The sequence below is a fragment of the Euprymna scolopes genome, chromosome 41 (assembly GCF_053919585.1).
Source record: "Euprymna scolopes isolate OS-2025 chromosome 41, ASM5391958v1, whole genome shotgun sequence".
In the NCBI taxonomy this organism is placed as follows: Eukaryota; Metazoa; Mollusca; class Cephalopoda; order Sepiida; family Sepiolidae; genus Euprymna; species Euprymna scolopes.
Window position 1 is genome coordinate 20,516,871 of NC_136522.1, and position 25,298 is coordinate 20,542,168.

Sequence of the window (25,298 nt, forward strand, 5' to 3'; positions counted from 1 at the left end):
TATCTAATATATATATATATACATAAATTAAAAAGAATTTTCCAAATTTTCAAATTGAATAATTCTGTAAATTTAAATCAGAACTTTTATAGAACAATTCTAACCAAATGAAAAAGCTCAGTATTCAAAATAGAGCATACATATAAAGAATTCAATATAAACTTGGTAAATTAAAAAATACAATTTATTATTCGACAAGGAATACAAAAACTTAAAAAATTTTCCTTATTCCATGGAGTTTCAAGATATGGCTTATCCTTAGAAAATAAGTAAGCAAAATGATATTCATGGGAAGGCTATAAATTTTGCTGGTTTGCACATAAATTGAAAACCATAGATTATGCAAGAAGTCATGTATGAAAGTTAATAATTATGCAGAAATGTAAGGCTTAAAAAGATATCCCAGATGAAGTCCAGGCTCGATGAAAAAAAAAAAAAAAGAAAAATGTGGCACAATCCAAAGTTAGATGTAGAAATTCACACAAAATAGTTCCGTAGAAATAGTGATGATCCAAGTGGTTTAACGATGAATATAAATACATTAAAAAAATAAAAAATGGCATCCTAAAATTGCGGGAGAAGATTTTTCCATTAAGTGAATGATTTTTCCACTGCATGGGGTTGTAGTTGGCAAATGTGTGTCCTCGTATATCACAGAAATAATTATGTCTACAACATATCACTATTTAAATGTGACACGGGCCAAAGAAGAATTAGAATTTTCAAAGTCTCCTAGGATCAATATTATAAGCCAATCTGAAGGTGGGCTTAATCAGCACCAAATCACTGCAAACCTTGGGATTCAACTTCCCACTGTTAACCGAGTGATTGTCAAATTCATTAGCAACGGAAAATAATCAATATTATCTTGCCTAGATTGATCAAAACCCTCTGATAGCAATATCCGTAATTAATGACAACAAAGGTGTCTATTTACTTGTGCCATCTTAATCCTACTCATCTCTATTTTGTCCCTCAGTCCTCACATTACATGAGCAATGTTTCTGACAAAGGGAGAAGAATTGCTGCTTTTTAGTTTGACTGTGGTTTCGAGTACATAGAGATTTTAAATCATCTCATAATATTTATCATCATTCATCTGTCAATCTGTTCATCTCATTTATCCATATCCTAGAGTGTGTTTTAGCCTTGATAAGTAGTAGCTCATTAATTATAAAATAAAAAGAAAAGAAAAAAAAGAGTTACTTGTGAAATCCTGGGAACGCCGAATCTTAGTGAAAATGGACAAACGGTGCAGTTTCATGCCTTAAGACACGTATATTTGAATTCAGCACCATGGAAAACCACTATATAGACATACATACCAAGTTTTTTTTTAGTAATATGCAAAAAGAGCTCCAAAAAGACATGTTTTTTTTAGTCCTAAAAGTCCCAGAGAGATGCAAACCAGAATTTTGCCAGGGTCACCCATACTGAATTTATATTAAGAACAATGGCCTCCACATTTTGCCCAAGTTCAGGAAAATCTAATGGATGGATCAAACGCTACGGGGCAAAAAGTGTAATTTTTGCCCATTTGGGGGCATTTTTGACCTCTTTTGAGCCCCTGGGGACGCAACAGGAATTTTCGCAAATAAAATTTTTTTCTGTGCATAACTATTTAATGAAATACAATTTGTGGCCAAATTTCAGGAAAAACTAATGGACGGTTATCTAGCAATCATCCGGACTAATGGACAGACGTCACTGAAAACATAAGTCCCTCTTCGATAAATCAGGGGACCAATAAACAACCTACCGTAATAAATTCATTAAATTTACTGTTTTATTTTTCTTTATTGTCAACTGGTTTGTTTTTGGGGAGTGGGGGTTGTAATAAAAGTTTTATTTCTTTAAATTAGTGAACAAATATTTTTTTTATTTTGTTTTTGTATGAAAAGTTATTTTTCTTTGAATTCATGAAAAAGTATTTGTTTTTTTTTTTAAGGAACAAAGAATAATTTTTATATTTTTAGGATATATTTTTCATAAAACTTTTGTTTTAAAAAAAAAAGGTGTATCTTTTTGTATTTTTTAATTCACCCCCCCCCCCCCCCCCCAAAGAAAAGTCTGGATTGTTTTTCTGTAAGCAGCCAACGATGGTATTTTTTTTCTGCCAAAATTTCTTTTTGAAAATCTTTTTAATACATCTTACATTTATTGCTGGGAGTTGGGGTTACATTCAGGCCGGGGGGGGGGGGGAATAATTTTCTAAGGATCCTTAGGGATAGTATTTTCGCCGATTGAAGGAAAGCATTTCATTTTCCTTTCTTGTCACAAGAATAAAGACTTGTTTTAAGCACAATGAAACTCTTCCCTTTCCTTTCTTTTTTTTCCTTCCAATTTGGTGACGTCTGCTCGCATCTCTTTTTGATATTCAGTTTCTCAGTCACTTGGCATTTTCTGGGCTGGTTTTCATTGTCTGCCGGGCATTGCCGAGTGAGACTCATGGAAAAACGGGATTTAAACTGCAGTAGTACCCACTTAGCATTATAAATGGGAAGGATTATGGCTAAGTGGAGTAATCCTGAGAAAGGAGTAGTGAACTCCTTAAAACTTTGATGCAGCAGCTAATGAAAAGGGAGCCTTTGGGTCGTCATCAACCATGCTTGATTACATCTTAATAAATGGTGCATCCTTAGTAAATTAATTTAAAAAAAAACTCATTTGTGTATATACAAAATAGTTGACTAAAAAAATACTTACAGATTGGATTTGAGTCTGTAGACGATCCGTGTGCATAAAGACAGAACGGCGTTCAGATTCAGCATAAGTAACCCAAACTTTAGAAGCAGATTCTTGTATCAGCGGTCTGAAAGATTATAATAAATCTTATTATCATTTTGCTGATTTGTGTGCGTACTACATGCTACATCAGGCACGGAGAAAATCAAACAAATCAATACATAAAACTGTTTTCTTTATTAATCTCTTTCCGACATGTTACATATTAGGGACTTTATGTCAATGGCGATTAAATTAGCTACTGTGAATTTTGACAAGGATCACATTTAGTTCATATCATTATAACTCAACTCTGTAAAACAGAATTGTTCCTAGAGATGGGTGACAAAGTTGAGGCAGGGGGCAACAGGTCAAATGCAGTAAACAAAACAGATATGAGGAAATGTCATGTTTTTTAAGCTGAGAGAAAAGGTTTTCAATCAGTCGCTCCATGGAAGCCATGCGAATCAAACATTATCAATAATGCAGAAAACCTGATAACTTAAGCAAAATGTTACTTAAATGTCTTTGTCCGTGTGAATCACTCATTTCAATTAAATTAAGAAGTTAAGGTAAGAAGTAAATAATTAAGTAAGAAAACATTAGTCTCTCTCTTCCAAGTCAATTCTATCCAAATAACACCTTAAAGAACACTCAGCAAACATCTCCTTGTATCTTCTTTCTTAATGAGGAAAAGCTTATTTCTATAGCAACTACTAGATGAAATGGTGATGATGAAAAGAAACAACTATAGCAGAAGTGGGAAAAAAAAGAGACTATGCATAAACACTCTACATATATGTATAAAAAAATTTTCACTTCTTTCTTTTGTTATTGAAGATGTAGGACGATTGGAAGCACATATTAAAATATTTTTTCATTAAAAAGTTCAATAATGCAGGTTTTTAGTTGGTTGGTTGTTTTTGTTTTATGGCATATCAACCTTTTTTAGGTTATTTAATGCCAAATCTAGTTATGTTGAGGAACGATTTTTAATGGAGTATATTTTTTTTTAAGTCAGATTCTATTTAACCCATAGTTGGGACCCTAACAGGTACTACCACTCCGAGTCAGAGTGGACCTGGAAGCAATGGCAATTAAAGGGTGGCTCCACACTCCCCAAGGCCCACAAGGTGGGGCCTCACCATCAGATATAGTTTTAGGTCATATTCAGGACCGTTGTATAAAGGGTTCTTTTTAAATTTTTTTTATAAAGGCCAATTTTTTTTTAAGATATGAGAGTATGGTGTGGGGGTTGTTTTTATCAAATAACTCTTTAATATTGTTTTCTTTGTAGAATCGATTTCTTACTGTTACAAAATCAGTACATTCAATTAATATGTGTTTGATTGTGAGTGGTATTTGACAAGATATACAGATGGGTTGGTTTTCTTTTTTTTAGGAGATATGAGTGGGTTAAGTGAGCAGGTTTTTAAATTTCAAACTTTGGTTACTTATGTATTAATGAGGACCAGAGTTGAGGATCTATTTTTTACACAACGTTTCGACTGATGTAATCTTCAGCTTGATCTTGTCAAACTCACGAATCTTTACAGAATTTTAAACAAAACTTTTATTTAATCCATAGTGGATGTATGCTGTCATTCCATCCGCCATAACTGGATAGAAGTCTTAAGTAATTCACAATTGTATTCTTAGTATCAGCCACAATGAGGATTTAAACCTTCAACATCCAGAAGAGAGAAACTGAATTTTACCTAGTACTTTATCCTTTACACCACAGTCCCTTGCAGTCGAAACATTGTCCGAGTAGCACTCAAGATGAGAACAGTACTCCAAATAATATCGATAATCAATCCTTATCTCAAAAATTCACAAACAAATTAAAAGTTTTATTTATGAATTTTTGAGATGAGGATTAATGATTTGGATTATTTGGATTATTCGGACTACGGTTTTCATTTTTAGTAGATGTAGACTGCCATTTTTTTCAGGTACAGGGTGGAATGATAAATTTGTCGCCCTAAAGAACACTACAGCTATATTTTAAAACTTTTATTGAAAAAAATCAGTTCATGTAACTTGATTATGTCGTAGAGCTGACACCTATTCAATGTAGCCATTTTGAGTGTCAATCACTGCTTCAATATGAGTCCGGAACTGATAAGTAAAATCAAAGTGTTATTTTTAGTTGGTTGGTTGTTTTTGTTTTATGGCATATCAACCCTTTTCAGGTTATTTAATGCTGAATCCAGTGATTTTGAAGAAAACTTTTTTAATAGAATATGTTTTTTGCAAGTTGGTTTCTATTTGACCCATAGTTGGGACCCTAAAAGGTACTATCACTCTGGGTCAGAGTGGACCTGGGAGCAATGGCAATTAAAGGATGGCTCCACACTCCCCAAAGCCCACAAGCTGGGACCTCACCATCGGATATAGTTTAAGGTCATATCCAGGACCTGTTATTTTTAGATACTTTTAGAAAGATAAAATATATATATATATATATATATATATAAAACTTGTTACTATATTTATAAATGGTGGATCTTTAATTTAAGTCAAATTACGTTAAGTCAGTTTGTCATACTGAACTGGTTGCACAACTGTTTCACATTAAAATATACGATAAAACTTGATAAATTTTATTTTTACTTGTAATTATTTTTCTACTTCATTATTTTTTTGTAATTTTTGCAATTTATACTAATTTAGACAGGACACGTAAGTACCAAAAAAAAAAAAAATTAGCTGCTTACCTCACAGTAAGGAGATCTGGAGTTGTAATTTTTGAAGAATCGGATAAATCAATATTATTTAATTGCGTTCGGAATATTTCCTCCAGAGCCTGGGTAAAATAAGAATACAACTTTTGAAGCTTAGCAATTCATTTTTAGACATATACAAGACATCAGTCCTGCGAAATATATATAACACATCTGGACTATCTGTAAAAAATTGAACATCAAATGTAGCAGAAAGTCCTGGGAACATATACCAGAAACAACTGTTCATAATGTTATACGACACTAAGAATGTTTATTACTGTTATGTTTTTTATTTGTATTTTGTCGAAGAATAAAAACTCAATTTATATTTGGTATTCATTTCTTTATGTCATAAAATACAGATTTATGAGATAAATAATCTCTTTTCTCTATAACTTTTAAATGAGTTAAAATGTTAAAAATATCTGCTCTGATTTTTAGGCAAAAAAATGCCAGCCATAACTACTGATAGAATGCAATAAACAGTAAAAAAAAAAAAATTTTTTTTAAATATAGTTTCATTGCAAGAATTACAGAAAAAGAATTAAATTTACTTATAGCAGGTGTTTTGTTTTAGAGGTGGCAAACTTTAAATTAAAATAAATCACAGAAAAATATTTTTGCTATACAAATATGTGGTTCATTCCAAGTGGTCTACTATGTCTAGTTTATTAGCATAGACATGGAACATTACATACTCAAAGAAAATAATCTAATGGGGTTAAATTTCACAAACGAGGTGGCCAGTTGACAAGTCCATTTCATGAAATTATTCATTCTTCAAATGTTTCTCTCAGTAAATTGATTATATCATTTGCAATTTGCAAATGCTGTTCAGGTGTCAGTCTGTTCATAATGAATTGCCAAACCAAGTTGAACTCAAAATAACTGATGGTTGCCAAATCTGCAGTTAAAGAAAATAGAGTTGGCATTTAAAGCTTGCCATCTCTAAAACACACTCTTTATTATCAAACTTGTAATATTTATATTTTATTAGTTAATTAACTATTTTTACTTGCGGTAGTATTCTGAAGAATTTAGAAAAATTAATTAACTGTGATTTTATTGTAAATATTCCATACTTGTACAGACCTCCAGAAAAAAAAAGAAAAAGAAACAAGAATTAACATAGAATGTTCGTAGTCATTTAAAGTTATCTGAAGAATCAAAGATAAAAACATTATTGCCAAAAATAGTTGCAATTAGTGGTGGGACGATTAATTGGAATCGTTAATTGTAAAAATCGTGTATTTTGGGGGGGAATCGGAATCGCATCATTAAAAAATACCTTAGATTTACGATTCTTTCATTACGATTCTCTTATATTTTTAACTTGAACTGTTTGTTTGAAGTGAGATCAATGCTGTCAAAAATTTATGATAAAAATGTTATAGAACTTTTCATAACATATTTAATATGATGTACAAGAATTTTATTAACTACTTTAAAGGTAATCTTTACTCATCTTAATGAGTTTTCTTATTCCGTCACATACATAGGCGCTGTCTGTCTTTTTCGAAACTTCGAGGCTCATGATTAGTTATGTTTGTACTGTTGCGAAACTTCAGGAGTTGCGAGGTAACATTGTTTTCATTTGTGAGCAAAGTTTATTTATGTATAAAACAGCCAAACTATGTCAAATCCATGAAAAGGTTGAATACTTAACCCTTAGAGAAAAAAGATTTTACAGTGCTCTAGAATGTCTCTCACTCGCGACACAATCTACCAATATAAAAGCCAAATACGCCCTAAGATGAAGTACAACTACCACATCTGAAGAGGAGCTGCTGAGAGCAGGTTTTCCTACCTGGACAGAGCACAAAACACTCTTTGAAATCTAGCGAGCAATGCTCTTTTCTCCTCTCTACTATCTCTTTCTCACAGAAGAGACATCATTAGTTTTTTTCTACTCTATCATTATTTTCATGGCAGGTGCTTGACTGAGCTTCAATATATGCCCCCCCCCTCTGCCACTGTTGTAAAACATTCAGTACGGGAAATATTAAGAATACAATTACAAGTTTGTGGCATCTTTTGAGGATTTTACCAAAAATATACTCTTGATTTCATATAATCTTTATGATTGAATAGTTTGAAATCTAGTGAGTTACAATCTTTTTTTTTTTTTTTTTACATGGAAGTCACCACTTATCAAGGCCCGGAAGCCACTCGGGGATAAGGGTTATTGCGTGTACAGTAATCAATGGGATAGTATCATAGTAATCGTTAGTATTGGAGATTTGATAAAGTGTCTTACTTAAGCGGGGCAGTTCATCAGGAATTTGTTTATGTTGGACTTGAAGACATCCAAGTTGTAGTCAAGTGGGAAACAGGCAGACGGAGGAGAGTTCCACTGGCGTGCATTTCTAAGAAAGAAGCTTTGTTCATGGAATCTACGTTTTGGTTTTGGCACAGTTAAAGAGTGGGGAAAATTTTTGACAGTGGTTTCAGCTAGACGGGTGTCAACCATCAACAATTTCCATCACTGTGCCTAAAACTAGTGATGGGGCGATTCCAATATTTTTCCCAATTTTGATACAATTACCAATTCCGTACTAAATTCCTGATTCCAATATTTTTCCTGATTCTGATACAATTACCAATTCTGTACTAAATTCCCAATTCCGATTCTTTATAAATCTCTAAATATTAAACTATAGAGTTGTTATTTTTCCATGATTACCGTAAAAACGCAAGTTAAATGTAGAGTTTCCTAAATGAAAAAAATACACTTGTGGGTGATCATCTATCAATTTTACTTTTACTAGTAGTGATAAATCAATAAATATTTATTATTTTATCATTATTACCAAGAAAAGAAAGATTTTGCTTTAAACACATTCAAATAAAAAGAACAATTAAAAGAATTGTTTTTGGCATCGGAAAATATGCACACATTATTCTGATTCCGATATCCCCAAATGATTTGATTTTTCCAGTTCCCAATTAATCGTCCGATCACTACCTAAAACTAAACAAAAATTCCATGAGCAAAGTTTCTGCTTCATCACCAACATCATTACCAATCATCAGTGTTTTCTTATTGTTCACCTGACAATCATTTAACCTTTATCCTTAGAGTGGCTTTTGGACCTGAATAAGTGGTGATATCTTTGTTATTCAGAAAAAAGATAAGAATTAGAAAGAGCAAATCTGTACTTACTGGTTTCTTACAGACATAGAGTTCCTCCCAAACTCTTTTGGCAGCCGATGCGACAAGAAAAAGTCCTTCATGCAAACTGGCACTCTTGGTGAGGTGATTCACGGGGCACATGTCCCCGTCCAGGAGTTGAGTGTCGACATGCCATGTCGTCGCACGAGGACGGGATTCATTTAAATTAGCCCCACTAAAACGAAACAAAATTTTTTTAAATCAATGATTATGACTGACAAAACAAAAGGAGTATATGTGATTGTGAGAGTAAAAATTCCCCCACTTTTCTTTTTGGCTAATTACAGATGAAACATCAGGATTAAATATTAAAATCAATGGAAAAATAATTTATATTTTTTTAACACAAACCAATGTATCAGCAATAACTAACAAAACAGATTTGGTCATGTAGCACATATTAAAAAAGATATTAACAACAGACAGGGAAAAAATCAATTGTGATTATTATATATACATTAAAATAGAAAAAAAATAAGCTTAAACATGGAAAAGTAAAGGACTAGTTGTTAAAACTAGAAAAGAAAAGGACAAGATATTCTAGTAAAAAATATAAATTTTAAAATTCTTAATGCTGCAATATTTTAAGTTATAAATTTATTATATTTTTTTACTAAAATATCTTGTCCTTTACTTTTCCATGTTTAAGCTTAACCATATTACTTTCTATGCTCGCATTTTTTATCGTAATCCATGATTTTTCCAGGCTTCAAATAAATTCACTTTTTCTTTGTTTAATTTCAGTCTTATTTTTTTCCCCGCATAAACACATATGTAATAACAATGTACGGCACTTGTCTGCTTTCAATAAAATCCCCGTAATTATCTCCCTTTCATGCCTTTATTAGTGAATTAGTAGCAACGGTTGTCGCTGAAGCGACGTGGTTGCTATGGAAGTTAATCATAAAAAATGTCGCTCCCCTCCTTATATTTTTTACGATTTTGAACACCAGAAAATTCATCATAACTTTTGTTTTACTGAACGAAAAGTGAAAAAAAAATTTTTTTCACAATAGCTGAGAAGGTGATCTATAAACTGTAATAATTGTTGGACATTTGCTCAAAAAATGAGCGAGCGGTCAAACTTTTAAATGATTAAAGCTGCCACTTAACCATATATTTAAACACTACCGTGTTTGAATGATATATATATATATATACGCACACACTAGCAGGCAGCCCGGCATTGCCTAATCATAAAATATGCTTAAATATATTTTAATGCAGATTTTGTATTTATAATTATACAGCCAATTCTCAGTTGATTATTATATTGCATCTAATATATAGTAATGATTTCAAAAGTTAAAAAAACAAAAATCCGGTGTGTCATCAGTTAGTATCAACACTAACACATATAGCTCTCCAGCCTTATCCGTACGTGTATGACCTAAATCCATGTGTACAAAAACTGCAAAAAATAACATTGTTTAAACTATAACTTAATAAGCACAGAAAAAAAAACGGGTATAGTCGACTTATGTCAGGTCAAGGTCAATGTTTTTTTTGTTTCAATTTTGACTCCTTTAGCAGCAATTTTTCCAGCTAAGAATCAAATCGAAAGTGTGTCCAAATAATCAGAGAGGAGTTTGGTAGAAACTTTTCACATACACACTGACAAGATCACTTCTATATATATATATATATATACACACACACACACATGAAGTTGCCCTTCAGAAACCACTCTTCTATTTCATGTATTTCCAGATGCTAATTGGTTAATAAAGAAGATTGACTAAAGAGTTGAAGCTCATCCATGATTACAGCATCTGTTTTAGTTCCCTTATTTTGTTTTTCCTGGTGGTAATTGTCCCCTTATGTCGACTAGCAGGGCGTTTGGCATTGCCCAGTCGTAAAACACACCTTCCGAATCTCCCGAGCAAAAGGAACACCCAGCACATACCACTGTCATGCCTCCCAACCCTGACCCAGCATTTGTTCAGCCAGCCCCTGCGACTACGAAGAAACCAGCAGACGAGCACAAACAGATCCCTATGGCTCTTCGGGGTCTGATGCCACACACAAACCCCGGCCTACAGAAACGCCCGGTGTTTCTGCTTGACCCAGACACCGCACAGGAGCCAGTGGACGCATTGCCTCTACGTCGGTCAACCCGCCTCTCGCACCCACCTGCCCGACTGAGTGTAGACTGAAACAGACTTTAAATCTCTAAATCTACTTCATGTATCAAGACATTTTATTAAGTTCTCATGCCCAGATGGACCGTTCGCATTGAGCTTAACTGGTTACCTGGAAATCTTACAACACTCATACTCATCTTTATGTCTTAAAACTGGGGGGGAGGGGGATACATGATATTGCTCTTCAGAAACCACTCTTCTATTTCATGTATTTTCAGATGCTGTAATCATTGGTTAATAAAGAAGATTAACTAAAGAGTTGTAGCTCATCTATATTAGCAGGGAGACCTGGCATTGTCAGAGATTGAATGACGATCAACAAACGTTCAACACTCCTATACTTTTATTATCATCAATCATTTGATTATCATTATCAAAATCGGTGAAATCGCCCATTTTTTAATCAAATCAATTGATTACCTGTTCTAGTAAGAGGACCCCCCCCCCACTTTCTGCAGTGTACCAAGAAGCTTCACATGCCCCTGCAGTGATTTAGTCCATAGCATATTGCAGTTTACATTGCACTGTTGATTTTACAAAATTATCTGTAAATAATAGATTTACTTAAAATTTAAAATGCAAAAGTCAAGTACCATGGTTCAATTGTGCTCTAAACAGAAGCATTCATTTTAAATGCGCCACTGTTGTCAAAGAACCAACTGTTGATTTTATGGAATTATTTTTACATAATCACTTGAATTCAAGTTAAGCATACAAAAGTCAAGTAGTATAGTTCAATTGTGTTCTGAAAAATATTCATTTCGAACACACCCCTGTATTGAAAAAAATCTACAGTTGATATTATAGGCCGGTGTTGGATCGCGGAGTATCAAAATGGGAATATATAATATAAAGGGTTTTTTAAATAACACCAAACAGTTCTATGTAGCATACTGTGTATATAAACAGTGTAGCTGTATAACGAGCATATATGTTTGTCTTGTGTGTGTGTGTGTGTATATATATATATATATATATATATACATGATGATTTCAACGTCTTGTCAGACGAGTGCCACTCCCTCAGACACTTAAAGTTCATGAGCCCAAAAATGACTTCTTTCACCACAGGACCATTTTTATAGACAAATCCCTGAGGGAGTATCTATACACAGATGATGTTACAGAGTCTTAGCTTTGTATGACAGCTAAATATCTCTCTCAGTTCAAAATGTTGAGATCCCACAACAAGCAAGAGCAAGATAGCTAGCAACAAGTTAAACTGCAGACCAGCTTAATGCGGGTACTGGTTTCCCGCTTTATGGTTTTTTAAATCAGAGATTTGCTTCTCCTAGAAAGGTTGCCTTCACCACGGCTTACAGGAGCCCTCTCCCCCCCAACACACACACATACATACACACACACACACATACAGGTATCTATTTAACAGATGTGTTTTTATAATGAGTCTCTTTGAACTTATGAGTGTTAACATTCTGATATGCAATTGGTCTAGTGTATTCTCTATTGGGTGTTGATGTGTGTATACATAAATTAACAGTTTATAGAAATCATTGTCAGTTGGAACACGAGCAAAAACACATCTCGAATCTTCCTTCCATGTGTCCTGAAATTAAAGGCGATTCTCTCCGAAAATGAAAACACTCAGACGGGAATCCCAGCGCACTGGCTGCCAAAATATCTGATAGGAAAGTTGTCACCTACTTCTTCCGTTCTTTTCTGGGGCTTGCTCAATATCCTTAGTAGAGCATGTGTGTCCAAACCAAACTTCATGTCCACCCAAGCAATGCTAGGTATCCATGCTAGTTTATTATATAAAGGGTAAATGTCTGTGTGCATGTTTGTATGTCGAGCTAAAAATCAAAAATCTACAAAACAAATACCCACAAAGTTTGTATATTCTTGATCACCGTTGCCTAAGATGAATAATATCTGACATTTTTTAAAAATTATTTATTCTGTGGGAGTTAGGGTTAGAGGATCAGCTGGAATAGGTTTTGTCAGGAGGGAGGGTCATTTTTTTCAGTGTTGTCTTCTATCTATATATATAAAAGCCAAACGTCTGTGTGTATGTATGTATGTTTGTTTGTAATGCTAAAACTTTTGAAAGACAGAACCAAACTTGACAAATTTGGTATCATATCGAAGCCCAATCACCCGGATGACAAATATCGAAATTTCACATCAAACAGACCACTAGAAGTTGGTCAATTGATCAGTTATCTTCGAGGGGGGCCCCAAAAAAAACCTGTCATTATCTATATATATAAAAGACAAATGTTTGTTTGTAACGCTAAAACTTGAGATGAAAGATTCCTCTCCCCTAAGAATAAAACATATTTTCAATATCTGCTTTTGTTTTTTCATTGATTATACGGTCCCGAGCAACGCCGGGTAGTCCTGCTAGTTAGTACTAATTTGGAAAATAAATGCTGAATAATCCCACTAAGGATTTATTATATAAAGGAGACGTGTGTGTGTGTGTGTGTGTGTGTGTGTGTGTGTGTCTGTCTGTCTGTCTGTCTGTCTGTCTGTCTGTCCAGCTAGAGAGAAATGGTATGGGTAAAAAAGAAAGTGGGAGTGGTTGAGAGAGAGAGATGGATAGAGAGATATAGGAATAGAATTTTAAGAAAAATAGGTTTTGCCCTGAGAAATGCTGGTTGGGCTTGTTAGTTTTATATCAAGGAGAAAAAAATAAAACTGGGGAGGCCTCGCTGTAACTATCCTTACCTTCGCCCAGGGTCGTCAGTCAGTTGAAGTAAACAATAGCTGAGGCAGCCAAGAAATTCTTGGTCATAATTTCCAGGTCCAAACACCAGACTTCGGTTATTGGTCAACTTATGAAGAGCCTCAAGGACGCTGGCTTGGGCTGCAACATTATCAATGATGCGTGACAGTTGGAACAAGATGGTTCGGTTCAAGCATCGATAAATAGGATCCAGTGAAAGTCCTGATGCTTTGGACGGGGAAAAAAAAAAATGAAAAAACAAGATCATTTTATTTGGTTGAATTAAATGACAATAGTGACGTTTTAAAAGCACACACATGGTTGCTATACATATAATAATTAGTAGATGTAATGCTGGGTTAAACAGAAGAATGGCTTTTTAAAATCTTGCATGTTTGAATTATTTGGAAATCTCTCGTTTCTGAAATCTGTTTACAAGATAGTATCGCAAGATTGTCTCTCATAGTTTAGCCATAAAATTTTATTTATTTTTATTTTAAAAATAAAACTATTTGATCGATTTATTTAATTTTTGATATACAATTTTTTTCCCCATCACAAGTATGTACATTATACAGATTTTTCGGTGCAACTACACTATAATAGCGAAATTTGAAATTTTTCAAGGAAAACCAATCATCTCTACTTAATTGTAATGTTACAGTAATGGATATATTCAAAAATTACGAAAAATGATAAGGTAGAAAAAAAAAAAATCATTAAAGAAAACATTTTTTGATGAAAATTAGAAAAAATAAAATGTTTAAGTAAAAGAACAGTAGAGTTCCAAGGGGAGGTAAATAGTGCATAATTGTTACCAATTTTTAAGATAAATTGTGTGTTAATAATCATAAATATGAGTTATTTCTCTTATTATGTCATGTGTTCCAAAAGAAATATGGCAAGGGTTTTTTATGATAAAGATTAAAAACTTGTGCATCTTTAAATATTGCGGTAATATTTAAGTACTTCTGACATGCCAATTAAGTAGATTTCATTGCTTTTAGTTGTAATTGACACAAAAAGTCAGTAGATTCCATTTTTTTTTTTTTTAAATCGATTTTTTCATTTTTCGAATATCACTATTATAGTGTTGTTGCATTGATTTTTCTTTACTTTTGTTTCTCAATGTACAGGAAATTCTGTACAGGCACCAAACAGTCTGTATTATTTGGATTATTGGGATTACGTTTTTTCATTTTGGTGTTATTCTCAACATTTTGGCCAATGTATTTCATAATTTATATTTTAAAATGCCCATAAAATGCCCTAAATTTCAATGCTTAGGAAAAACAAAAGTGTCTGTACAATTTATTTTTTAACAGCAGGAACCAAATACTTGGTTAAGCCTCCAAGTAAGTTTATTTTTTACAAGAAATTTTTCCAATTAAATTTTAACACATTTGTTGAATAATTTTAAACAAACAAAAAATAAAAACTTCTTTCAATAAAATTTTATCGTCTGTTGATAAACATTTATGAGCCAACTTTAAAAGCCAATCCTCAGTGTAGGCGACACTCAAAATACAATTATAAATTACTTAGGGCATCTACCTTGTCATGGCTGATGAAACACAAGTAAGCTTCACCCGTGAATTAAATGTAAAGGGTTCCATTCAAAATTCTGTGCGGATTATTGAGTTCGATAAAATACACTTAAGAAGGTCAGAGGTTACAATGACTGAAATATTGTACAACAATCAAAACGAGAACAGTTGTTTGAATAATTCAAATTATCAATCCTCATCTCAAAAGTTCAAAAACTAGCCAATGATACATGTGATATGGATAGATTACAACCTAAAAAAACAGCAATTCTTCCTCCTTTGTCAGAAACATTGTTCATAGAATGTGAGGACTAAAGGACAAAATAAAGAAAACCAAGAGTTCCATTACTAATGATTACTATATTGTCCAATTGACTACTGTACACTCTTAACCCTTATCCTCGAGTGGTCTCTGGGCCTTGATAAGTGAGTATGCCTATGTAAAAAAAAAAAAAAAAAAACACAGATCGAGCACATGCACACACGATTTCAATTATGCACCGGTTACCTGCCCTTGTCGCGATTCACGTTTTTAGCCAACAGGCGGCGTTCTATTCACTCTAGTCACTTCCACTTTATCTTTCTTTTCGATTTTAGCCGTTGATGTGACAATATGTTCTTTCTTGTCTGACTATCCATGTGAGGGACACGCTTTTAACACATGCCTCAACAGCCGTGTGATCCCTTCAAGGTAAGGATCAACTCGGGTATATACGCACATACGCCTACACGATGAACATTCAACGCATCCAGACACATGTACGCACAAGAATATATACACAACATGACTTTCTAACTCCATACACATGTGTACAATGAGTTCATACGTCGTATAACAGACAATTAACTTCATGCATGATATACATACACACACGTGTATTCATGCATACTATACATACACACACGTGTATTCATGCATAATATACATACATACACGTGTACACAAAAACACTTTGTATTATTCGATACTTCTGTATAAATAAATAATCCTTGTAGATTTTATTTTTTTTATTTTACAAAGGCATCACGACTTGTCAAGGCCAAGAGGCCACTCGAGGATAAGGGTTAAAGAGTGCACAGTAGACAATTGGACAATAAAGTAATCGTTAGTAATGGAAATTCGATAAATTTGTTAACTTATATGGAACGGCTCATCAAAAACTTGTTTACGTTAGACTTAAAGACAACCATATTGTAGTCAGCTGAAAAGCAGGAAAACAGAAAGCTATTCCATAGGCGTGCAGTTCTAAGAAAGAAGCTTTGTTCATGGAATCTACGTTTAGGTTCAGGCACAGATAAACAGTGGGGGAAATATGTAAATACGTAAACTTGTTTTAGTGTGCTTCCTTTTAATGCTTCTTCTTAAATCTACTCATAAACTTGCTCTTTATTGCTGACTAGCGGGGGTCCCCAGCGTTGTCCGGGTGTGTTGAGGTGGTGTGGGAAGGAACCCCGGAAGGTGTTTAAAAATAAATAAATGTTGTAGTAGAGTGGGGGTAGGGATCAAAACAACAGTAGGCAGCCCAGGTGGAGAGAGGTGTTAAAAAAGAAAGTGGTAGTAGGCAGGTAGGCTCGAACCTGTAATGCGAAGGAGAAAAAGAAGGTGTAAAAAAAACAAACAAAACATAACGTCTTAGCTGATGAATCCATTGCAAAAGTAGAAGTCGTAAGCGTTCGAATTAAGGTTAGTCAAGGCAACGGAGATGATGACTTGCAAAAATGATGATGAAAAAAGTGACCCATACTTGTAGAAAACTGATCAGTTGAGGGTGACAGAATTAATGTTTTTGGCCAATTTTTCGATATTTGTTGTCTAAGATACCGTGCTTTAAAACGAAACCGGTTTCATCAGGTTCCGACATATCTGTAGGAAGTTTTTGCAAAACATACAAACCCGCACACATTTTGCCTTTTATATATTAGACTAGCAGGGGGTACCCGGCGTTGCTCGGGTGTTTGAAGGTGCGTGTGCTCGGGCGGGGGGGGGGGGTGTTAATCAAAACATAAGAATAAGCGAAGTAAAAAAAACTAACAAACGATAAAGAAAACGCGAAGCAGAAAAACGAACATAAAAAAAAAAAACGTGAAAAACAGCTTAAATAATCCTGCTCCAGGGGGAGGGGGGTACCCGGTATTGCCTGGGCGTTTTTGGTGGTCGGGTGGGGTGCGGATTGTTAATGAAAACCTAAGAATAAGCGAAGTAAAAAAACAGAAAAACAAACGTTTGAAAAATGGCTTAAATAACCCTGCTTCAATATTAAAATTTAAAAAATCGAAAAAAAAAAAAAGACATCTCACACCACGATTGAACCCAAAATGTTTAGATAATGAGGCCGCGCTCTAAGCAACTAAGCTAAGACGACATCGCCGAAATTCTGTCGCCTTTTCAAATATTTAAAGTAAATCAGGTTACGACGTCGTATGACGCATGCGTAGAAGCGAATTCTTCATGAGAGGAGGGTTTTTGCTGACAACTATACTATTCTTGTGTTGGAAAACAAGTATTTATGACATTATATTGAAGAAATCGAGATACAACATAACATCTGGCGACTGATGATACAGAAAGTCAGAAGCTTAGACCCCCCCCCAAAAAAAAAAAAAAATAAAAATAAAAAATTCAACTTACCCTTCCTCTTAGCCTGGGAAATCAGCTTGCTCACAAATTCAAACACTTCCTTAGATTCTCGTGTAAAAACACCTAGACATAACATATAAAAAAAAGAGACATTTAACGATTTTTACAAAAATGTAACTTGTTTTTATTTGCCGTTTTAAACCACAAGTTAAATGAAAAGCAATTTTTATAGAAAGCTGAACCAGAAACCCAAAAAACCAAAACCGGAAACAACATCTGGAGAAAAACAAACCAAAAAAATAAAAAAGAATCAAACAAAACCTTACCATGATATATCTTCTACAGTCATTATACATTTTTATTATCTTGCTGTTGTTGTATTATCTCTCTCTCTCTGTGTGTGTGTGTGTGTGTGTGTGTGTGTGTGTGTGTGTGTGTGTGTGTGTGTGTGTGTGTGTGTGTGAGAGAGAGAGAGAGAGAGAGGGGGAGAGAGAGTTCATAAGTGTAAGTTGAAAACGAATCAATAAAGTAAGAATGAGAAAGCTAAAATATAAATTATTTTTTTAAAAAGCTATACATTATATATTCCAGAGACATGCTATGGTTTCATTCATATCGATTAACAGATTGTTTTTTTTTTCTAAACATTAAAGGTCTTACAATGTCACTGAAACCATGGCACATCTCTAAAATATGCAATATACAGCTTGCAAATAAATAATTTGTGTGTACACATGTGTGTGTATATGTGTATATATATATATATATATATATATTTGGAATTGGTATATTTAGGCAGCATTTTTTTTCATTCAAGTAAACATTCTTACATGCAATGGAGACACTTTGTTTTTGTTTTGTTTTTTTTTTTCGATTTTCCGTATAATCTTTTTTTTATATCAGAATCAAAAATATTAATAAAGGTTCCATAGTTGTTACTGTCACTTTCGATTCATCCATGAATCATCTTCAGGTGTTGAGGAAGTACAAGTGAAAATCGAAAAATTAAAAAAGAATCATAAAGCAAAGTGTCTCCGTTACATTTAATGTTTGCTTGAATATATATATATATATATATATATATATATACACACACACACACACACACACATATATGTATACAATACATATCTTTTATTTTACTTCAGTCGAAGTTCTCAGAAATCAAGAGACCCACAACCTGGGGCTAATACTTGGACTCTATATGAGCTACATAGATATTCAAATATTCCATTAAACTTCTTTATCTCTCAAAAGTAAAGAAATTGAGAACATACTTTTCTCCCCAGTTAACCATTTTCATACGTTGTAGTATATCTTTCATTTTGGTTTTCTGGTCTTATTGGATTTCAGGACAAGAATTTATCTAGTCTGGTGGAGTATCCAGCTTCGTGCAATTACTTGAGGTAACATCACTTGGAGAAGGTACACCATGTGTGTGTGTGTGCGTGTACATGTAAGTAAGGCATGTATATATGCTTATACTATATGTATGATTCTCTCCTAAGCTAATTAACCAATCCTCATGAATTTTGGAACACAGCTGATAGGCATAAGAAGGAAGGGGGACAATTTGGGCTATATTTAGTATAATTTAATTTTGTACTAATGGATAAAAAGTGAGTGGAGGCTCTTTGTGAAAATCTAGATCAATCTGATTTTTGTGAAATTTTAAAAATAAGTATTAGACATCAATTAATGATTCCTGAATTTCAATTTTTTGAGCATTTTAAACAGTTTTTAGAGGGTGTAAGATCAGCACAATATACCAGATTTGAACATTCAAATATTTCAGATTTACATTAAATTTGATTCATACGCATTTCAGATGAATTTAGCAAGGACCATTTTAAACTTACTTTACGTTATGTGGTGCAGTGGTTGGAGTACTGAAAAAAAAAATCAATTGTAAAAGTGATATTCTCCTAAAGGTTGAAGATTCAAATCTTAGTGTGGGCAAGTGAAACATACAATTGCGAATTACTTAGGACCTCTATCCAGTCATGGCTGACTGAACAAGAGCATGCTAACCCCGTGAAGTAAGTAAAGAGTTCCGTTCAAAATTCTGTCCAAATTCCAGAGTTCAACAAGATACACCTGAAGAATGTCAGAGGTTACATTGACCGAAACATTGTGAAAATGACACTCAAAAATAACACCAAAGAATCCAAACATCCAGATGTTTGGGGATATCTCCGATGGTATTTTATTACAATAGCATATCACCTAAGTTTGACTTATTTGCATGTTCTAGAGAGCCTTCTCACATACTTAACAAAATTCACCCATTTATCACTGTCTTAGGCCAGTCTTTCAGCAGTTAAAAGCAGCATGCACGTCTGAATATTTATCTGATTGATCCATCTTTTTGGTGGTCATCTGCTGGGTATTTCTTGAATTAAATCTTCTTGATGTGGTTTCTTTACATAGTTGGTGTTCAGTAACCAAGAAACATGCCCAAATCCTTTTTTTTTTTTTTTTTTTTTTTTTTTTCAAATAATGCTTTGATGGACTTGCAAGTATTAAGCCTCTTTCTGATATTTGCACGTTTAAATCTATTTGCTTCCCAACGAGAGCAAAATTTGACATAAGGTCGTTTCTAATGTGGGGGAATAAATATCCGAATCCTCAGAAGGGGGCACTCTGGATTAAGAGTCAAAAATTTAGAATTGCCTTAGTCTAGAAGGGTTTTTCCTTCACTGACTAAGGACAGAATTAACTTAGTGTAAGTAACATCAGAACAGATACTACACTTTGAAAAATCTATTTATTTACAAAAGTTTTACAAGTCATAAATAAATTAGGCACAAGGCTGTTCAAAAATGTGGGGATGAAGGTTTATGGTCATCGTTGTCACTGTACCTAATATTTTTCTAACATTTTACTAGCTAGTATACTCAATAACTATAAAACAGTGTAACCCTGATATAAGAGACCCGAATATAAGAACAACGGATATAAGAGAGATTTTCTCTGGTCCCAAATTAGAGCCTGTGTTAATGTACACTGTAATCTGGGTACTTGTACAGTTTAATCAAGACATTAAAAAAATGAAAATATCGGAAAAAGGTTATATTGCACGTATCTGTTATGGAACAAAGTTCTCCGAAAAAAAAATTTCACTTAATTTCATCAAGCAGTTTGTTTTTTTTACATCAAAAAAACGTTGTTATGATACTGAGCAAAAGGTTCGATTTTTAGGAAGAAAAGCTAGTATTAAAGATGGGGAGGGAGTGTCGGCGCTTTAACTGGAGTTATCTCTCTGTGGCGTGTTTAACAAATTTCATAATGGTGGACTTCAACGCGCTCTCATAAGAACGTGTTTTTCCGCTGTAAAAAAAAAAAAAAAAAAAAAAAAAACTACTCGATCAAATTAAATGAAATTTTTTTTTAGATCTTCAGTCCAAAACAGATAGGTACAATATAACCTTTTTTCGATATTTTCATTTTTTTAATGTTTTGATTAAACTGTACAAGTACTGTAACCTGGATAAAAGAACCCCGTATATAAGAGAGTTGAGAGTTGTAGGGTTTAGAGAAGAAGTCTCTTATATCCAGTTTACACTGTATCACATTCACCCCAAGAGTCGTCCTACTTAATGTCAAATCAATTTTTTTTTTTAAATAAAGACTTTGATCCTAGCTCAAAAGCCAGATGTCTATAACTTGTTAATCTATCTCAAAACATTACCCCCAACATAGTTTTTAAACATTTCATTTCTTTCTTTTTTTTTTTTTTTTACTAAGGAATCACCACTTATCAAGGCCCAGAAGCCACTCGAGGATAAGGGTTAAAGAGTATACATTGGTCAAAAGGAGAATATCATAGTAATCGTTAGAAGTGAAAGTTTGGTAAATTGGATTACATTTCAAATATACTGAGCTTCTCATGTTCTGCCAGTATAGTTCATATTTCACTTGCATATACAACAATAGGAACTAGCAATGAATTGTAAAAAAGTCTTAATTTCAGTGGCGTCGATGTGTCCTTCTTGCTCCACATCTTTCATTTTAAACGTCCGAATGTAAAAGTTGCTATTAACTATTCTTCTACTAATATCAGATGAAGATCTTTGAACGACTTAGCCTAACACAGAACCTTCATTTTCTTTTTTGTTCAACCATTTTGTTTTTGATTTAGATAGAATCTCCAGAAGACAAAACAAATTTTGCATTTGCATGGGTTCATTTCTATCCTCCATTTCTTACAAGTGGCTTTTCACTGAGAAGTGGAGAGCTTCAACTTATCAAAGACAGAAGCAATGAATGTGATGTCATCAACATTATCACCAAATAAGGGTTAAGACTGGCACACCCTTCCTGATAGTTGAAAGACTGGCCCGAGATAAAAATTTCTTTGAGATGGTTGTCCTCTTGACTTTTCTTGAATGAAATCTTTATATGATTTCTATACATAGTTGGAGTCTGATAGCTGAGAAACATGTCCAAAACCATGTTAATCTGTTTTTTTCTTTCCAAATTAAAAAAAATAAATGATAGATTTGTTAATATTAATCCTCTTTCTAATGTCTGCATTTCTTTTCAATTTCCAAAACAGGCTTTGGCAGTATATAATCCATATTTCACTTGCATATACAACAAACTATTAATGCATTTAAAAGTCTTATCTTTAAAGGAGTTGATATGTCCTTTCTACCCCATATCTTTGCTTTTAGAGATCTAAATTAAAAGTTGCTCTTCCTATTGTTCTTCTACTGTCCGCTTTGGGGGGTGGGGGGTTTCAACCATTTTGTTGTCAAGAAGAGAAACACATTTTGCATTTGCCTGGGTTCACTTAAATCCGCTATTTCTTACAAGAGGCTTCAAGCTCTATATCTGTACTTTCGACTTTAAAATAATGTCTTCACACACATGGTCAATAATGTCAAATTGAATTCAATCAAAAAGGTATTTTCATTCAAAAATTAGAGAAAAAAAATCTTTGGAAATGGACATGAAATTGTGTGATCTGAGGATTGAAGTTATGATCAAATATATTGCGAAGTGCACAAGTACGAATGTAAATACGTAGATACCAAATTAATCTCCATCTTAGTCCGCATCTTTAAACATTTCATGACGTTATAAGATTATATAGAAATGAATGTAAAAAGATAACGAGGTACAAAACGGTTCTTCTTTAGTGTGTAGTTCACTGGAATTTCAAGGTCTAAAAGTTAGGGCTTGCGTTGAGGTTAAAGGTTCAGCTTGTGCTGGGATTAATGGTGGAGCCTGCGTTGGGATTAATGGTGGAGCTTGTGTTGTGATTAATGGTGGAGCCCATGCTGGGGTTAACAGTTGTACCCATATGGGGGGGTTTAGAGCCGAGCCCATGCTGGGAGTTTAGGGTTGAGCCCATGCTGACGGTTTAGGGCCGAGCCCATGTTGATGGTTTAGGGCCGAGCCCGTGCTGCAGGTTTAGGGCCGAGCCCGTGCTGGAGGTTTAGGGTTAAGCCCGTGCTGGAGGTTTAGGGTTGAGCCTGTGTTGGAGTTAACAGTTGAGCTTGTGCAGGGATTAACAGTTGAGCTTGTGCTGGGGTTAAGCTTGTGGTAGAGGTAAGGGTCGGTCTTGTGATGGGCTAGGATAGGCTTTGCATTGAGGTTAGGATTACTTTAGAGTCTAAATTGGTGATAAGGTTTTATCTTGTTACTGTTCGTGTTAGGATTGTCATTTTTCTTTATGTGCTAGGATTAAGGCTACGAGAAGGATAAAGGTTGGGAACTGATGTTAGGGCTCAAATAGTCAAAATAACAACATACTAAAGTAGCACTTTTATACTGTAAGTTTATGTGAATAAAAATGGGCCTGATCGAGTGTACACTAAAAAAAGCACTGAAAAATATTAAAGACAAAATATAAATTTCTTAAAACACAGAATCAAATATTTCAATCCAACAACGCAGCAATTTTGATTGTTTCTACAACACAAACCAAATTTCATGTTCTAATCTAGTCAAAGCTATGTTGCGACTAAAATACTAATTTCTAACAGAAAAATATCAATTTAGTAAATCAGTTCATCGAAAGCCAAAGCAATAGTGATTAGTGTTTAATGTTAATGTATTTTTGTTAGTAGAAATTAGAAAAAGGAATGCATAGCAGGATAGTTTCTAAAAGTTAGTGGAGAAATATTTTAGGATTTATGAATCCATTATGAAAGTCAAAATAATCACACACACACACACACAAAAATTCAATATAATGAAATGCTGAAAGTATTTATATACTTTAAAGTATGAAATAACACCAGTCCTTCTCCGGTTATCCCAGCATTGATGCAGGCCTTCTCCCTGTCACTAAATTTAATCTATTTCAGGAGAAGTGTTATACAGAGTGAATGGAAAGTAACTCTCTATTATTAAGTTATTGTAATATAATTCTTGCGAGAAATAAATGTAAGAAAGTGTGGTTATGTTAAATAAATGTCTTTCATTTTGACTTCAATAGATTTTTTTTACAAATTTAAAAATTTTCAATTAAAAAATATTTTTGTAATAAGATTTTTTTTTTTTTAATTTTAAAGTAAATGTAGCATTTTAAAATAGATTTTTATTGTATAAAACCATTTTTTATTGTATAAAACAATTTTTTATTGAATAAACCCCATTTTTATTGTATAAAAAACATTTTTTATTGTATAAAAACTATTCTACAAAAACAAAAATACATTTCAAAGTAAAAACTAAAAAGTATATTTGAATTACAAAGTTTTTTTAAAATCAAAAAAAAAGAAGCATTTCAAAGTAAAGACAAGATTTTTTTTTTAAATGTAGAGTTATTTTTAATTAAACTGGAATTATGTAATTATTAATCAGAAGGGACTTCTCTCAATACACACAGACAAGACTTTCACTAAACAAAAAACAGAAGTTAAAATGAAATAAAGTTTATTTAACATAACCAAAAGCGTATTACATTATTCAGAATTCAATATGAGCACCAACATTTGCCAAAAGCTTTTCAAGCCAACTGAGACCCACACCAATTGATTTCAGAAAGAACTCCACATGCCACCCACTAAAAGCAACCAACCCCAAAATAACAATCCTTCTCTTTGTCAGATTCATTGCTTGTGGAATGTTAAGAGAAGAAAAGAAAATGGGGGAGACAACCTTGTAATGCTCACTTCCCCTTTTTTTGTCTTTGAGTCCTTACAATCAATGAGTGATGTCTCTGATAAAGGGAAAAGTATTGCTGTTTTCTGGGTTGGCTATTATTTTGGTTGAGTGGCATGTGAAGATTTTCAATCCTCTTGTAGTTATAGGACAATTCCAATATTTTTTCCGATCCCGATGCAATTACCGATTCCGTGCTAAATTCCCGATTCTGATTACTTAAAAATCTCTAATTATTTAACTATAAGATTGTTATTTCCTCTGATTTTCGTAAAAAAAAAAAAAAAAAAAAAAAAAAACATGTTAAATATGCAAATATTTTCCTAAACGTCAAAATACAATTGTGGAGGATGATCTATAGATTTTAGCTTTGCTAGTGATTTAAAATCAATAAATATTCTTATTTTATCATTATTACCAGCAATGGAAGATTGTGTTTTAAACAAAATCAAATAAAAAAAGACAATTAAAAGAATCGTTTTGGCATCAGAAAATGGGCATCAATTTTTCCGATTCTGATACCCCCAAATCTTCCGATTTTTCTGATTCTGATTAATCGTCCCGACACTAGTATTCATCATCATTTAATTAACAATCTA

The 25,298-nt window shown here is 33.4% G+C and overlaps 1 protein-coding gene across 4 annotated transcripts in view; it reads right to left on the reverse strand.

The window, feature by feature from the left end:
* LOC145266399 (WD repeat and FYVE domain-containing protein 3-like) overlaps positions 1-25,298 on the reverse strand; it is a 447,754-nt gene that overhangs the window by 59,370 nt on the left and 363,086 nt on the right. For all 4 annotated transcript variants that reach the window (XM_080122046.1, XM_080122045.1, XM_080122044.1 and 1 more), the window contains 5 exons: positions 17,635-17,706; positions 13,461-13,686; positions 8,617-8,800; positions 5,445-5,533; positions 2,707-2,812 (listed from right to left, as the gene is read on the reverse strand). In XM_080122046.1, coding sequence (XP_079978172.1) covers positions 2,707-2,812; positions 5,445-5,533; positions 8,617-8,800; positions 13,461-13,686; positions 17,635-17,706 — 677 coding nt within the window. The remainder of the gene's footprint in view (positions 1-2,706; positions 2,813-5,444; positions 5,534-8,616; positions 8,801-13,460; positions 13,687-17,634; positions 17,707-25,298) is intronic.